Source organism: Syngnathoides biaculeatus, chromosome 7, assembly GCF_019802595.1.
Source record: "Syngnathoides biaculeatus isolate LvHL_M chromosome 7, ASM1980259v1, whole genome shotgun sequence".
Lineage (NCBI taxonomy): Eukaryota > Metazoa > Chordata > Actinopteri > Syngnathiformes > Syngnathidae > Syngnathoides > Syngnathoides biaculeatus.
Window position 1 is genome coordinate 25,419,269 of NC_084646.1, and position 15,949 is coordinate 25,435,217.

Here is a 15,949-nt window from a genome sequence, read left to right on the forward strand (position 1 = left end):
TTTTAGGATTTGTTTAATGGCAGGCATGTGATGACACCAAAAGGCATCCAGCACCATCATTTTACCAGAGAGTTACTTGTGGTTACACCACACTGACCTAATCAAGTCCTTAGTAAGTGCCTCATCCATACATCCTTTTCAGCAGCATCTCACTATGATGCCGTTTGGGCACTGCAAGTTCATGGGAAGAGTTCGTCTCCAGATTATGGATGGCTCCATCTTGGCCTCAGCTCTGTACGCGCCCAGCATTAAAGTGGGTATTTCCGTTCCCAGTTGACTTTATCCTAATTGTTTTTCCAGATTTCAGATCAATTGTGTGAGGATACGTGGCTAAGAAAATGGATAGATGTACGTGTGCTTGGCAAACCAAAGGTGAGGGGTATTTCACTGGCATTTGGTATGCTCCCGATTTCGTACTTTTGCTGCTCTCTCAGCCAAAGGATGAACTGCTGGTATTTCATCAATTTATCCTCATAAGTGGCCGGAAGATATCGTGCAATTAACGGTACCTAACATATCAGTACCTAACAGAGAGGTTTTGCCTCCTCAAAAATAAGTAGCACAAATTCACAGATGCTCTGAAGTCTTGGTTCCATGTATTGCTTATTATTGTCAGCGTTGCGAGACAAACCTTGACAGTGCTGATAGTGCAGCCTCTTGCCCTCCATTCGACTATAATCTGTAGCAGTTCTTCCTCCAGCTCTGGGAACTGCACAACTCTCCCACATCCCAGAACTCTTCCATGTGATTTCTGCTTGAGGATTTTCTCCTTGGTCTTCCTCCAAAATCTCACATTCGATTCAGCCACTTTGAACTGCTGCGCTGCTTTGCGGTTACCCACCTTTTCGTCAGGAGTGATGACACTTTTCTTTTAAAAGTGGCTGCATAACTAGCCCTTGTAGTCAACATTTTTTTTTCTATTTAAGTTAAAATAAATTCACGGGCAGTCGTTTCTGATGTTTGGTGCAGTAGCAACAAATATGTAACGTTAGTCTTAAAATGTAAAACTCCTGTGAGCAGGTGAGGAATCTCAGATTGCCAGCACATATTACCATTCTTCTTCCTCTTCTTTTCCTTTTGGCTTGTCCCGTTACGGGTTGCCACAACGTGTCATCTTTTTCAATCTAAGCCCATCTCGTCCATCGTCCTTTTTAACACCCTCAGTCCTCATGTCTTCCTTCTCAACATCCATCAACCTTTTCTTTGGTCTTCCTCTCACTCTTTTGCCTGGCAGCTCCATCCTCAGCACCCTTCAACCAACATACTCACTCTCACGCCTCCGGACATGTCCAAACCATTGAAGTCTGCTCTCTCGAGCCTTGTTGCTCATTTCTAATCCTATCCAACCTGCTCACTCAGAGCGAGAACCTCAACATCTTCATTTTTGCCACCTCCAGTTCTGCTTCCTGTTGTTTCTTCAGTCCCACTGTCTCTAATCCATACATCATGACCGGCCTCACCACTGTTTTATAAACTTTCCCCTTCATCCTAGCAGAGACTCTTCTATCGCCTAGAACACCATAAACCTTCCGCCAACTGTTCCACTCCGCTTGGACCCGTTTCTTCACTTCTTTACCACACTCACCATTGCTCTGGAGGCAGCACATATTAACATAATGTATATAAATGTGTAATATTAGACATTGAATAGCATATAGGAATATAAATGTACTCGTTTTTCACCACCCTTAGGTGGTATACATCTATACAATGTGCTTTTCTTATCTAATCTATACCTAAATATAATGCGCTCTATTCAGTTTTCAAAAATATTTTGGGAAAATTTTGCCAATTAGTTTAGTTAGTTTGCTTCCCATTTCCAAATCTGTTGTCAAACACGAATGGCTTGACCAAAAAAATTGTTCCTGCACCGCCCCCCCCCAAAAAAAAAAAAAAAAACGAAAAAACATTCCAGAACGTGTTCCACACAAAAACAGGTGCCAGATTCCAAAGACTTTTACTCTGCGTAGTCAACACTTCATCCATTCTGCTAGATACACATGGTCGCCAAGTCAATGGCCCACATTCACCATGGGTGTGAAGTAGGCACAGATTGGAATTAGCTCTTGTCATGTTTTAGATTTGTGAGCTGGAAATACATCAGTCCCATTCTGTGCCTGCAATGTGTCACAGCGTCAATAAAACAACAGTCTTGACAATTCGTTTTATCCTGTATCCATTATATCATATCGAGCTGCGTTTTATCAAGGTTCCACTGTAGAAATACACCAAAATATTCTTATTCAAGCAAAACAATAGAAAAATGCAAATACAAAAAGGGTAAACAAATCATTTATTTTATGTATAGTGTGTATAGCTGAAAAACGTTTCTGCCTACTGAAGTGTCATTCAAACCTAGTCCTCAGTCATGCTCACCTCTGCCCTTTCTCAGGCAGTTACATTGTCATCACCAAGCCAATATCTTTGTGAACACAATTATATTTGTCCACACTGTCTACTAGTTAATCATTGCTATTGGCAACATCAGATATCTTAATCAATGTGGCATTATTCATGGAAATTTCTTCCTTCTTTTCTTCATCCTCACTATCCGGAATCTCTCCCTCTTCAAGCTCTTCTTCCCCTAATTCTCTCTTTACTCCTTTCTCTGGTGGGGGCAATGATTCAGGGCAGAATTGTGTTTCTGTGAAGATGTCTCTTGTTGTGTGACAGCCATGCAGGGATGGGGAACATAAGGTAAGGTCGTCACTTGGATGGTCCACAGCTTCAGTCTTATCGTAGGCTGATACAGACTCAGCTGTATATTACAAAAAAAAAAAAACAAGTCAAATATTGTTTGTAAAGATACATTTAGAACTAAAGACAGATACTTAGTGTGATGATTTCACTCATACACAGTATGAATTCCATGTAAACACTAAAAATGAGGTGGAGTTCAAACAGGATGGAGAGGAAGAAGCTGGTTTGGCCATTTGCTGATGTTTAAGATGGGGTAACATGCCAAGCTACGAGTTACGTAATCAAACGGTGGACATGTGAGAAAGAAAAGTGAAAGGGGGGCGAAAACTACAATGGGTTTGTTTGAAGTCTTTGCATACAGCATAATATAAGTATTGTATTATGTTTTTATTGAACTATAAGAACATGGCCTGATTGTGGAAGAAGCAGAAGGTCACAAAGTGAGGAAATGGGAAACAAAGAAAAGATTGTGGATATAGAATGACTGACTGGCCCATTTGATGGCCAGACTCTTCACACTTAGTTTTCTAGGCACAAGTACATACAGTAAGAACTCATTAATATCGGTTTCAACCAGATAGGGTCCAGCTGCCCACAACACTGAACAGGATACATCCTATGTTGGGTGGGTGGGGGGGGGTGCATGTGCATTTTTGACTGGCTGTTACGACTTACATTGTGCCACTGTTTACTGCCTATTCAAGAAACGAAATGCAGAACAAAATGTGGCTGAGGGTCAAGTATTCACAAAAAGTTGCTGAACCCCACACAGTTTTAGTCGTAGCTTAACGTGTGGTAGGCCTAACTCCTTTATGCATGCAGTGGAGCCGGAGAGCCAGCCTAAACACTTTATCCTCACTACATAAGCCACTGTCACAGTAACTGATAGCTTGTTATCACTTCCTGTCCAACTACCCAAGCTGCGGCATGTGTAATTATCAGGGTGTTTCTTTGACAAACATGACATCAAAATGGTGAGACAGCAAGGTCTTATCATTGAAAACACATATGTGCAAAGACAGGAATAACCTAATTTGTCATTCAGTCGGAATGGGTCTGACAGTGTAATGATATGATAAAGGGGCAAAGTGTTGTTTACTGTGGCCAAACAGAGTAATGACATGAGTAAGGGCAAATGTGGTTTATTCTGTCCAAACAGTCAAAAGCCTCGTATGGAGAAACCAATAAATTCAATAAAATCTGTGGTCGTAAGGCTCCACAGGGAGAGACATACAGGTGACTGAAGCACAATGACTTCTTCCATGTCATCTCACATCACATGAGGTCATTATTCAACAGTGAGCCATATTTCATCCTCCCTTTGGCCACGCTTGATCCAGATTTTCAACTGGGGTTTCTGGTCTTTCATGATAACCACACTACTTTTTTCTGTCAGGTTAGCTAGCATGTTGCGCTAGCAAAAAAAATAGAAGAAGGTGAGGGGGGGGGTTTGCAGTCCTTGTTGGAGAAACCAAGACCATCAGATGATATTGTTGGAATCTTTTGATACCATTATTTCTCATTGCCATTCACCAAGTATAGGTATCAAGAGAAAAATGACGGAAAGCATCATGGACAATTGCGGAAAGTGTCTGGTGTTTTATGTGACAGAAGAGTCTCTGCTAGGATGAAGGGCAAAGTTTATAAAACATATATACGGATTAGAGACTGTGGCACTGAAGAGACAACAGGAAGCAGAGCTGGAGGTGGCAGAAACGAAGATGTTGAGGTTCTCTCTCGGAGTGAGCAGGTTGGATAGAATTAGAAATGAACTAATTAGAGGGACAGCCGAAGTTGGATGTTTTGGAGAAAATGTTTGCGAGAGCAGACTTTGATGGTTTGGACATGCCAAGAGGCGATAAAGTGAGTATATTGGTAGAAGGGTGCTGCGGATGGAGCTGACAGGCAAACGAGCAAGAGGAAGACCAAAGAAAAGGTTGATGGATGTTGTGAGGGAAGACATGAGGACAGTGGGTGTTAGAGAAGAAGATGCACAAAATCGGCTTAAATGGAAAAAGATGACACACTGGCGACCCCTAAAGGGACAAGTCGAAAGGAAAAGAAGATCATGCATAATTGTTGATAGTTTAAGCATCAAAGGCTATAAATTCCAGATGGCAAGGCGTGCTCGGCACACTACACAAATTAAATCACGATGTTTTGAATTAATCAGTGGTTTACCTGGTTCTTTCACTGGAAAGTCCTTCCAAAAATCGCTTAGTACCACATGGAGTGAAGGATACTCAATCAGTGTTTTGGAGCTAAGGTTGTCTCTTAGGCTCTTCTGTAAATCCATCTTGTGATACCTATTCCAGATCAAATTCAGACAAATAAGTAATAAAATGTGATTAAAACATGTGAATTAAGAGCTACTGTCAATGTGATACAAACTGTTAGTGTTGTCCATGCCTGTAATACACTGAAACAAATATTGAAGCTACAATCTAGTGCAGTGAAGATCCTGTTTCTTTGAATAGAAAATCCCATGAATCAAAAATCAAAAATCTAAATCAAAAATCCAAGTAATTTGAGCAGCTCCTACACACCTAACGGCACTGCTTGTTTGGGATGACATGAGTCTTGGCTTGCCTCTAATTGGTCTTGTCACGCATTAGGACTGGTCATAAATCACCTGTGTAAATATTGAACTAGATTCTTGGGAGACGTGGTTTGATTTTACATTCAACATACTTCAGAAAAACTTTGCATCACCAAAGGACAGAAAAAAAGTTTGGATTTTTACTGCAACTGGCACAATCCCTCTAACCTGTCAAAACCATTACAAAGACAGTTGCACAGCTACTGCTTGTTTTGCTAACAGCACAAGGAGACTGTAAACTGCCTAAGCAGACTCCCACACAACAAGGAAATACAAGAAGTCTCTCAGAATGTGATATTTGCAGGGCTTTTTTTTCTTCTAGTGGGCTAACTTCAAAGAAGCCCTCCCTCCCAAAAGTGACCGAAGCTTGTAGATCATTGGACATGATCCCGCAAATAAGACGTACTGTTTTAAAACATTCTAGAAGGAATAGGACATACACCTTTATTGTAAATTGGTAGATAGTATGGTAATAAATGATTTATATTAATAAAGCACATTTAAAGCAGTGAATCTAGGAAAGTTGAAGATAGCGATTAAAGAGGTGGAAAGTGGCAGAAAGAGCCTGGAATTGAATGTAGAGACTTTAAATGTTGGGGCTATTACAGGAAAAGCTTGGGAGCTGGTTGTTGTGTCTCCAAGAGAACAGGTGGAAAGGCAGTAAGGCAGTTTAGGGTCAGGGTTCAATTTTTTTTTTTTTTTTATCATGGTGTGGATTGGAAGAGAAAGTAATGGCTATATTAAAGAAGAGTTAGTTTAAAAAAGTCAGATCCAGTGATGAGGCTGGAACGTGAAATTAGAATGTTATGTACAAAGAGATTAGTGGCTATGCTCCACTGGTAGGATGTGATTTTGAGGTGAGAGAAATTCTGGAAGGAGCTTGACGAAGTAGTTTTGAGCTTCCCAAACAGACAGCCTGGTGATCGGTGCAGATCCTACCAGACGGTGAAGGAAAAAGCGTTGATGAATAAGTGATTGATAAATTCGGAATCTAGGAAATGAACTTGGAGGGAATTGGTGGGAGACTTTGCAGAAAGGATAGAAATGGTTGTAGCGAACATTCTTTAAGAAAAGATAGGAGCGGAGGTAGAAGCACGCAGCTAGATTACATTTTGTGAAGATTATGTAATCTGAACGAGGTTACTAACTAAGGTCGTGGTAGGGGAGATCACATCAGAGGGTGGTATGACTTATTGGTGGAGAGGAAGATAAAGATTACAAACGCAGAGCAAAGAACCATGTGATGGGAGGTGAAAAATGAGTATTCTGTGGCTTTTCGAGAAGAGATGAGAGAGGCTCTCTGTGGACAGGAGGTGCTTTGAGAACACTGGACAACTACAGCAAAGGTGATCAAAGAGACTGGCAGGAGAAGACTTGATATATCATCTATAAGGGAAGAGGAGAAGGAAACGGTGGTGGAAACTCAAAGTGCAGGTAATCATACAAAGAAAGGTGAGCTAAGAACAAGTGGGACACAGGAATGAGGAGAGGACAAGGATATACCTCAAGATGCAATCTTGGGAAAAGGTAGAGTAGGCAACAGTCAAATGAGGCATATGCCATGTATGTCAGTTTGAACAATAAAGAAAGGGAGCTCTATACAGGATGGGCAGACAGAGGGATAACGGTGGGAAGGATGTGGAGAAAGTCAGGGTGATTAAGGATTGAGATGGAAATGTGTTAACTGGTGCCATTAGTGCGCTAGATAGATGTAATGAGACAATGAAAGTGTGGTGGACCAGGAAGTGGCAATGATTTGTTGGGGGAAGTCAGAAAGGCATTTATGAGGATGAACATTGAAAGGCACTGGGTTCTGATTACATACATCTAGAGGTATGGAAGCATAAAGGAGAGGTGACAGGTGAGTCTTTAGAAAGGAGGATGAGGAGATAGGCTTGTATAGAAAAGGATGACACACTTTGGTTCCCCTAATAGGACAAGCCAAAAGGAAAAGAAGCAGCAGCTCATCAATTTGTAATACAGTACAGTTTTCCTCTACTATTTGCAGCAGGGAACAGGGACTGAGACCTGCTGTGATCTGTGAATCTGCAAGTTCATTGATGCCCCCCACTTCCCCCAAATCCAGCAGTGTCTCCAGATGACAATAGCTCAATTGATGTTGGGTAACTGTCTAAAAAAAAAAAAAAAAAATGAATCAAAACTTTCTTCAGTTAGTTGTTTTTGACAAAGTAAAGAGGACTGCTTTTAAGAACACTAGAGACTATGCAAGTCCGGGATGCACCGGTCATGGAAACAATTCCCAACCCCAAAACAGTGACTTCCTGAAACTCACAGAATACAGATACAGGGAGTCTTCGGATTACAATGTTCTCGACCTACGACACGTGCGCTCCTCAACTCCTGTATTCAATGCAGGTCCAAGAGCACAGATTGAACGTCAGACCAATGTCCTCCCATGTTAGTGTGCCGCGGGGTAATATTGATAATTACATCTGCATGTAGATGGTGAAATGGATATACTGAGGGTCTTAGGATTTAAAGGGTTACTGTCGTGAAATGGATGATTTTTAGTATGTTATTAATGAAAAAACGGCAGCCAATATGGTCCCATGCGTTTTTTCATCAGAAATTATGATTTTGACATATACAATTATTGTAACTCCCACCATGAAAATCCTCTCCAGGGATTTGTTTTCGAGAAGCAGGAAGTGACGTAAAGGACAGAGGCGGCCCCAAATGGACTCGTTCGTTTCCTTGAGTTTTACCTCCGGGAAGGTAGCCCGTTGTTCCTTCGTGTTAACCAAAATGCCGGCTCGTTGTGTTGCTAGACATTGCTTGAACACTCGGGAGAATGGATTTACCCTTCATAAGTTCACAAGAGACCCGGTTCTTCATGAAAAATGCAGTGCACGGGTGCAGAGGACGAGACCTTAGTGGGTTCCAAATACCAGGTAGGTGTGTATACAGCTACTAAGAAAATAATAGTTTGGGGCGGACCACGTAATCGGTCTTTTATAACGTAACAAAAGAGCCGCGTACGAAATATGTCTGTGTGCGCGCTGGGCTGCTGCGTCGCTTCGCCAGCGAAGGATGTGCTTTGGGCTTGCTACGGCGGCGGCTCTTAAGAACCCAGCCAAGAATGCCTCACTCAGTCGTGCGTGCACCGTAAAGCGCCCTGGCTCGACGGTGTTGTTCATCGTGTACTGCGGCGGCTATGAACAACCCCCTAAATCAGCACAGCTCGGCTCCATTATATGCCACCAGGCACAGAAAATCAGGCACACCGGCTGAGGTGCCGCGTTCAGCGGGCACGTCTTCTGTGCGGCGTGCTTTGCAGATGGCGGTAGCTCTGAAGAACTCAGCCGAGAATGCCTCACTCAGCCGCGTGTGCACAGTAAAGCGCCCTGGCTCGACGGTGTTGTTCATAGCGTACTGCGGCGTCTATGAACCCCCTAAAGCAGCATGGCTTGGCTCTCCCTCACTTAGCCGCGTGCGACCACAACGCAGTAAAGCGCCCTGGCTCGACAGTGTTCATCGCGTACTGCGGCGGCTATGAACAATCCCCTAAAGCAGCACAGCTCGGCTACGTCATAAGCCACACCGGCCGGCTGCGATGAGCCGTGATGGCTTATCTCTGCTGCGGAAGTGGATCGGACGAGGACGCGGTTTGTCTGTGATCGCATATCATCTGAATATGGCTTAAAACAATAGTGTAATACTGCCCCGAGGGCTCGAAACAATAGTGTAATATTGCCCCGGTAACGTCACTCGGTTGTGTGGTGTTCTCCTTTTCGAAAAAAGCTTCCGTGTCAGAAGGGACGTGTTCATCTCCCATAGTTAGGGTGCACCTCGTTTTTTCATTGGCGAATGTCCGGGTGACGTCACGGACGGAGGATGCAGCCAATATGGCGACCACTGGGATGTCGTAGAATAACACTTCTGCAACTTTGCGCATGTATGACGCGGTCTCCGCTCAAATTTATTTTTTCGTATGGACATTGAAGTGAATAATCTTACATGTATTTTTCATTACAATATCTATTTTAGAATGTTTATAGGGATGACACTTGGGCTTTAAGAAGCATGAGGCAGTCTACGATGACTGCAATGCCCCCCACTCCCTAAAATTGTTTTTCTGAAAATATTCTCTCATTTTGAAATCAATGGCAAAATAGCTCGGACAAGGGCATTAAGAGACTGAGAAAGCTTAGGAATGCTTAAAAAAAAAAAAAAAACCTGTATGAAACATTCCACAGATGAACTGGTTAATTGGAAACTGGTGAGTGACATGTCTGGGTATAAAAATAGCATCCCTGAAAAGGCTCAATTGTTCACAATCAAGGATGGGGTGAGGTTCACCACTTTTGAATAACCATGAACAATTAGTCCAACAGTTTAAGAACATTTTTGGGTGTACAATGTAAAATTTGTGGGACTTCCAATTGCTCAAAGGGCGCTGCATTTAAAATTTCAATGGCTTTTCCGAGTGCAGTGCATTATTGCGTAAACGATCTTGTCAGGTGGCCTCAGAAACACTTCGGAAAACCACTGTCAGTTAATGCAATTTGTTGCAGCATCTACAAATGCAAGCTTAACATCAACATCAAATCATGGAGTGTGTGCTTTCTATGACAATGAGACGAAGGAGAATCAGCAAAAAGTTATCAGCGAAAATGTCAAACTCCAGCACCCGTGATGTTATTGGATGTGTATTTGTGCCCATGGCATGGGTAACTTGATACATCTGCGAAGGCAGCATGCTGATTCTGACAAAGGATTTGGAGCAACATATGCTTCCCTTGTTTCAGAAAACAACATGAAGCCACATTCTGTACGTGAAAGGCATTTTCACACCCGACTTGCTCAGTGAGAAGGGCCCCGCTGTCAAAGCGCATAGACTGCAACGGGGATGAAACCATCCCATATGTGAACATGCTGACGTAGCAGCCAACCAAGAAGTAAACGGCTCAAGTATACTGCACCTTGGCTGTCTTTGTCAAAGAAGAAAGACCAGTGATCATTTTGAGGAGATGAGCTACAGAAAAAAATACATGTTCATCCCATAGTAATGGCTCGTCAGAGAATTAAAACTTGTTTGTGAGCTGCAATTTTAGCAAGAACCCTTTGAGGTACATTTGAAAGCACAGATTTCAGGACAGAGAAAAGTGCATCACTGTATCAACACACCCACAACAGATAATATTTTTGTATCAGATGACACGACACTGAGCGTCAGATGCGCTTTTTTCATTGAGACTTGGTTTCATGTCAAAACTCTGTAAAAACCCCTCAGCACACACAAAGTATGGGAAAGTTCAGGGCATCAGACGCTTTGCAAAATGCAATGTGAAAAGGAATGGCTTTGTAGTTAAAGAGTGCGAGTATGAGACTGGCCTGCCATCAGTGCAGACCAATGTCCCATTGAAAATAGGTCCAACATTATGAAGTACAAAATATGAGAACAGAAACCCTATATAGTTGAGTGACTGAAGATGTACATAAGGCAAGAATGGGAATGAATTCCATCTAAAATATGTATTCAATTAATTTTATTTGAATTGCAGAATGTGGTACAGACAAGCTATAAAACAATTTAAGAGATGAGAATAAGTACCGTAATTTCTCAAGTATAATGCGCACCCCCAATGTTGACCTAAAAAAAAAAAACAAATTAAAAAAAAAAAAAAAATCTGAAAAAGCCAAAAATGGTATCCATGAGAGTTCCCAGGCAAAAACACCCTTGGTCAGCAAAGAATACAAAGGTTTGTCTCTAATTTTCTAAAAAAAAAAAAAAAAAAAAAACATCTTGATGATCCTCAAGACTTTTGGAGAAACATTCTGTGGACTGAGTCAAAAATTGAGCTTTTTGGAAGGTGTGCAGTTTATTACATCAGACGTAGAAATGGCACAGCATTTGATAAACAACATTACGCCCAAAGACACCCAAAGTAACTGCCTCTCAACTGAATTGGATCATTCATGACACTATTGTGATTATACAACATTACCTGTCAAACTTAATACCTTGTAATTTTGATAAACAATACCCTATGCAAATCCAACAATGCAGGCAATGGCTATTCAGTATAGTACACAGAAACAAGCATGACAAAGATGTGGGTCACTGTGAGAAGATAGAATAATTGAAGTCTATGGAGATCATTTGCCAAAATATGTGAAAGAAGTGCCTCGCTGAAGAACAGAACCATTATTCTTTCGGGGTGGTTAAAAAAAAAAATGTAGCCAGAATTTTTTTTGAGAGCGAGAAAGAGAAAAAAAATGTTTTGACTGTCGGGTCAGTTTGCATTGATGTTTAGTATGACTCAGTTGACAAGAGAAATAGAGAACATAAGGGGGAAAAGGAGCAGATAACATCTGCATAAATAAATATACTCTAACAAAAAAAAAGAAGCAATTCTGAGAGAATGAATGACTCTTCATGTACACCCTGACACTTTTCCAGTAAAAAGATGGCAGGTTTGACAAGAGATGTTTTGGTTTGGATAAGGAGTCCTTTACTGAAAAATATTGGACAACTATTTAGTCGAGAAATCAACAAGCTGATCATTTTGTAAGATTCTATATCAGAAAGGTTAAACGGGAACATTTACTTAATAGTATTTGTCCAGTTAAAAATTGGGAAATTGTGTGTCAGTCAATAGCCATATTTCTACAAAAAATGAGCCGAATTTTCTCTTTTTGTATTATTTCTTTAGTTGTAAGCTGACTTCTGCCTCCATAAAAAACATAATAGCGATTTTTCTCCACAACTATAAATCTGTAATTTTACAAAACAACACTCAACCATTAAAAACACACTGGTTAGAAACAAGAAAAACTAGAAAGGGTGGTACGAGATGGCAATGAAGCAAGTAGAAAATCTATTTCTGATAAAACTGACTTGAGAAACTCAGTTCTATCATCAATAAAACTAATGTATCATGACGGAAACAATAACTTTGAGGTTTGACTTGATTAAATTGAGCAAGTTTACATGCACAAAACACAGTTGTACATTACATCTGATGAAATGGGATGACGCCGCTGACCTTGTTCTAACTTTGTGAATCTGCATGAGCATGTGTGTATGTTTGTCAAGTTCGGTAACGTGAACTAGTAAATACCGCAAAGGTGGAATTTATTATGTAAAGTACACACGATAATATGTACTGTAATGACAGCTGGTGCTACCTATCACAAGACGCCCCTACTTAGTGATTTGCCCACTAGAGTTGTTTCAAATAAGTGCCAGAATATGTGAGTAATGCTCAACATTCTTCAAATGATGTAAATGTCAATAGAATGGGAACACTGCAAATGCGGAAGGCATTTCAACATATTTTCACGAGGGTCACATATATTGTCAATATTGAAGTGTTAATTTAAGAAATTTAATACATAACATTTGGAAATGCAGCCCCAAAAAAGAAACGATATTTCTAGTTCCCTTGTTGTGATTGTAGGGCATTGTGAATAACCATATGCAGGACAATGTGCAGGCACCCTTGTTGTTTTGGTTTTCGGGCTGTGATCAAACATGGAATGTGCTGACACTCCAGCCCTCCCTCCCTCCCTTTTATCTTAGTGTGACCATTGGTGTGTTGCATCTACCTATTGTTCATATCTGTGACAGCAACAGACCAGCACGTGGGGAAAGAATCCATGCAATTTAAACTACTTCCAAATACTGGATGGACAAGCTTTCAACCTTAGATGAGAAATTCTTGTCAGAGTGGAAAAAAAAGGACTTGTGAAAATGAGTGGCACTTGCCGAGGCGAAAAGCAAAATACATGCATGTATGTATTTCTTTGGGCCTGTCTTGTTAGAGGTCGCCACAGCATGTCATCTCAGATGAACGCTCTTGTTTGTTTGGAATTTTTAACCCATTCGAGGGAGCGTCCCATTTTTGGGACATTATGATTTTCACGAATTATATATCCTTCAGTTTATGAAAATATTTAAGTGTTTTAATCTGATTCTGATTCTGGTTTTAAGGACAATCTACTAAGAAAACCCGAGTACCCTCTCGCGGGCAGCGTCCCATTTTTGGGATGAGATTATAAATTAGTAAAGTTATCATATAACTTAACCATAAATGAAAAAGAAGTGTTATCTCCTTGATTGTGGCCTGTTAGGGGACTTTTATCTCAATAAGGCAAAAAATTGCCAACCTGCCCATGAATGGGTTGAAATTTAAAATATTTTATTTTTCCAATTACAAAAGATTCAATGAATGCACATATGAAACTTGCAGGGTCAAGACCTCCAACACGTTTAAGAACCCTTGGTCCAAAATGTCTTACTCTGCTGAGTTCATCCAAGTTGGTATTGTAAATGAGAATATGTTCTGAACTGCCCTACCAGGGTTCATACTCAGTCTGACCCAAAACTTTTAAGGGATTTTTAGGGGCATTCTTAGAGGCTGACATGAAAAATTTAGGGATGACATGGAAAAAAATTAGGGCCGACACGAAAAATTTAGGGCCATCTTGGGAAAGAGTAAGGAAAAAAAAGACTCCCCCATGGTGCCATCAACCGTTCTTGATTCATCAAATGTTCCAGTACCTCAGTGCCTGTGACAGTGATCACCTGTCGCCCCTTGTGGTAGTTCTCATTGATATGACCATTGTCAATGTCTTCACATAACAGTCTACAGAAAAACAGATTCTAACTACAATTCCAACGAAAAACACAAATGCCTTCTACTGATGTCTGTCTCAGCACCCTGACTCTAGCTCCTTGAGCCTACCCAGTGCCTTCTCTATTTGTTGCTGCAGAGGTGCCAAAGTGGCTGGCTCTCTTGTCCTTTGCTCTGCCTCCGAGTGCAATGGCCTCGGTGATAAACCTCACATTCCTCTTTTCTTCTGCCTCCTCACACAGCCTGTCGGCCTTCTCAATAAGCGTAGATATGCCAGTCTCTATTCTGGCTTTTTTGGCTTTGAGGCAGTAGAGATGAAAAGTGGGCAGCAATGCCAAATGTAGCCAGGTACGAAGTCTTGCTTTCCCCACAGTGGTAGTTTTTAGCAATATCACTGTCTGGGAACATGACTGCAAACACTTTCAAATTATTTTCACAAGATTTGCAACTGTAATGGCTGCAGATCTCTTTTAAAGTACACACGATCTCTGCCTTTAACGAGTCCGTCTTCGTGTATTGAACTACGTTCATAAAGCCTGACTTCCGGCTGGTTGAAGTCGATGACTGGACAACTGTAGGTGCGCATGCACTGCTAATACCACTGCCTGAAGTTGATGCTTCGCTATCTTGATATTTTAGAAACAGATTCATACCAACAGAAGATGAGAGAGTCTTCGTCAAATCAGCGTGTCTCCTGTTTTTCGGGTGCGACTCCAGCGCTTTGACGCCCATCTTTTCAAACTGCTAACTCTGCTTGCACAGATGGCAGTAAAAGATATGCCGATCTTTTGGATCTCGACGAACCCAGCTCCCAAACTCCTTACTTTCAACCCAAGCTTCTTGAAAAATGCACTTCCCCGTGATACAAGTTGGATCGATGAAAGAACTACGCTACGTCGTAACGAAGACGAAGTGAAATGCCTACTCACGGAAACAAACAATGGATTATCGGCAAGATGGCGACAAGTTGTCAACTCAGTGACTTCCGTTGACAATTTCCGGCTGTTTTGGACGCCAGACGGATCGCTATTTTTTTTTTTTAAATAAAAGATTTTTTTTTTTTTTGAGAGAATTTTGGCGGTAGAGGTCCTCCCTTTGTTTTTTTTTTTTTTTTTTTAATTTAAAGGCCTTTTTAGGTGCTTGACCGGTTTTCGCGGCTTTTTAAAGGACTTTTAGAAGCCCCTAAATGCTCCTTCAAAAATGTAGGGGTTATTAGGGACTTTTAGGGCCGCGTGCGAACCCTGCCTACCTGCATTAATAAATGTTGAACAAATAAAATAGAAAATTACCCTTTTTGTATCAGTTTTTCCAAGAGAAATGCATGCACAATGTACTGGCTTCATCCTTAAAATCTTTCTTGATTAAATCCAAATACAGTTAAGCTGCTCAAGCAGGGTTATCGTGACATTTATGTAGTCACATTATAAAGTACATGCCACAGTCCTCATAGAGCTTCCACAGCATCAGAGGCCTCTCATTGTTCAAATGTATCAGTCAGGAGAAACATACAAAGAATTTCCAAGACATTAAATATATGGTAGCAACCCAGTGGAGAAAGTCAGTTAAGAAAGTCAACATGCACAGCTTTTGATACAGTAGATCATAAAATATAGCTGAACATGTTGGAAACACGAGTAGGACTAAATGGAGCGGTCCTTAAAGGAAAATTTTTCCAAGTCACATGACCGACATGCCCAGATGGACGTGTTACGTGGGGTTCCAAACGCTCGATTACATGGGACACCATTATGCCCAGTGCTGATTTCTCAGATTTATCCTCATCTGATGAAGAAATAGCAGTATCGGTTGATCGGGATTGAACCTGTGGCTGTAAATATTGTTGAATATTCGGATGGTTCTTCTTCCTGACTTTCAACAGTCATATAAAATCAATCACAAAAACTGCCTTTTACCATCTGAAGACATATCTAGAGTAAAGGCTTGTATGTTTCAAGCTGACCAGGAAAAGATTCATCCATGCTTTTATATTAAGTAGACTTGACTGTTGTAATGTTCTTCTGACTGGACTCCTCCAAAAGAGTACTAAACA

At 41.1% G+C, this 15,949-nt stretch overlaps 1 protein-coding gene across 1 annotated transcript in view; it reads right to left on the reverse strand.

The window, feature by feature from the left end:
- Positions 1 to 2,276: 2,276 nt before the first annotated feature.
- The window catches only part of znhit6 (zinc finger HIT-type containing 6), a 38,804-nt gene continuing 25,131 nt past the window's right edge, over positions 2,277 to 15,949 (reverse strand). Inside the window, exons 9-10 of the mRNA XM_061825326.1 lie at positions 4,882 to 5,006; positions 2,277 to 2,758 (exon numbers count right to left, since the gene is read on the reverse strand). Coding sequence (XP_061681310.1) covers positions 2,463 to 2,758; positions 4,882 to 5,006 — 421 coding nt within the window. The 3' untranslated portion in view covers positions 2,277 to 2,462. The remainder of the gene's footprint in view (positions 2,759 to 4,881; positions 5,007 to 15,949) is intronic.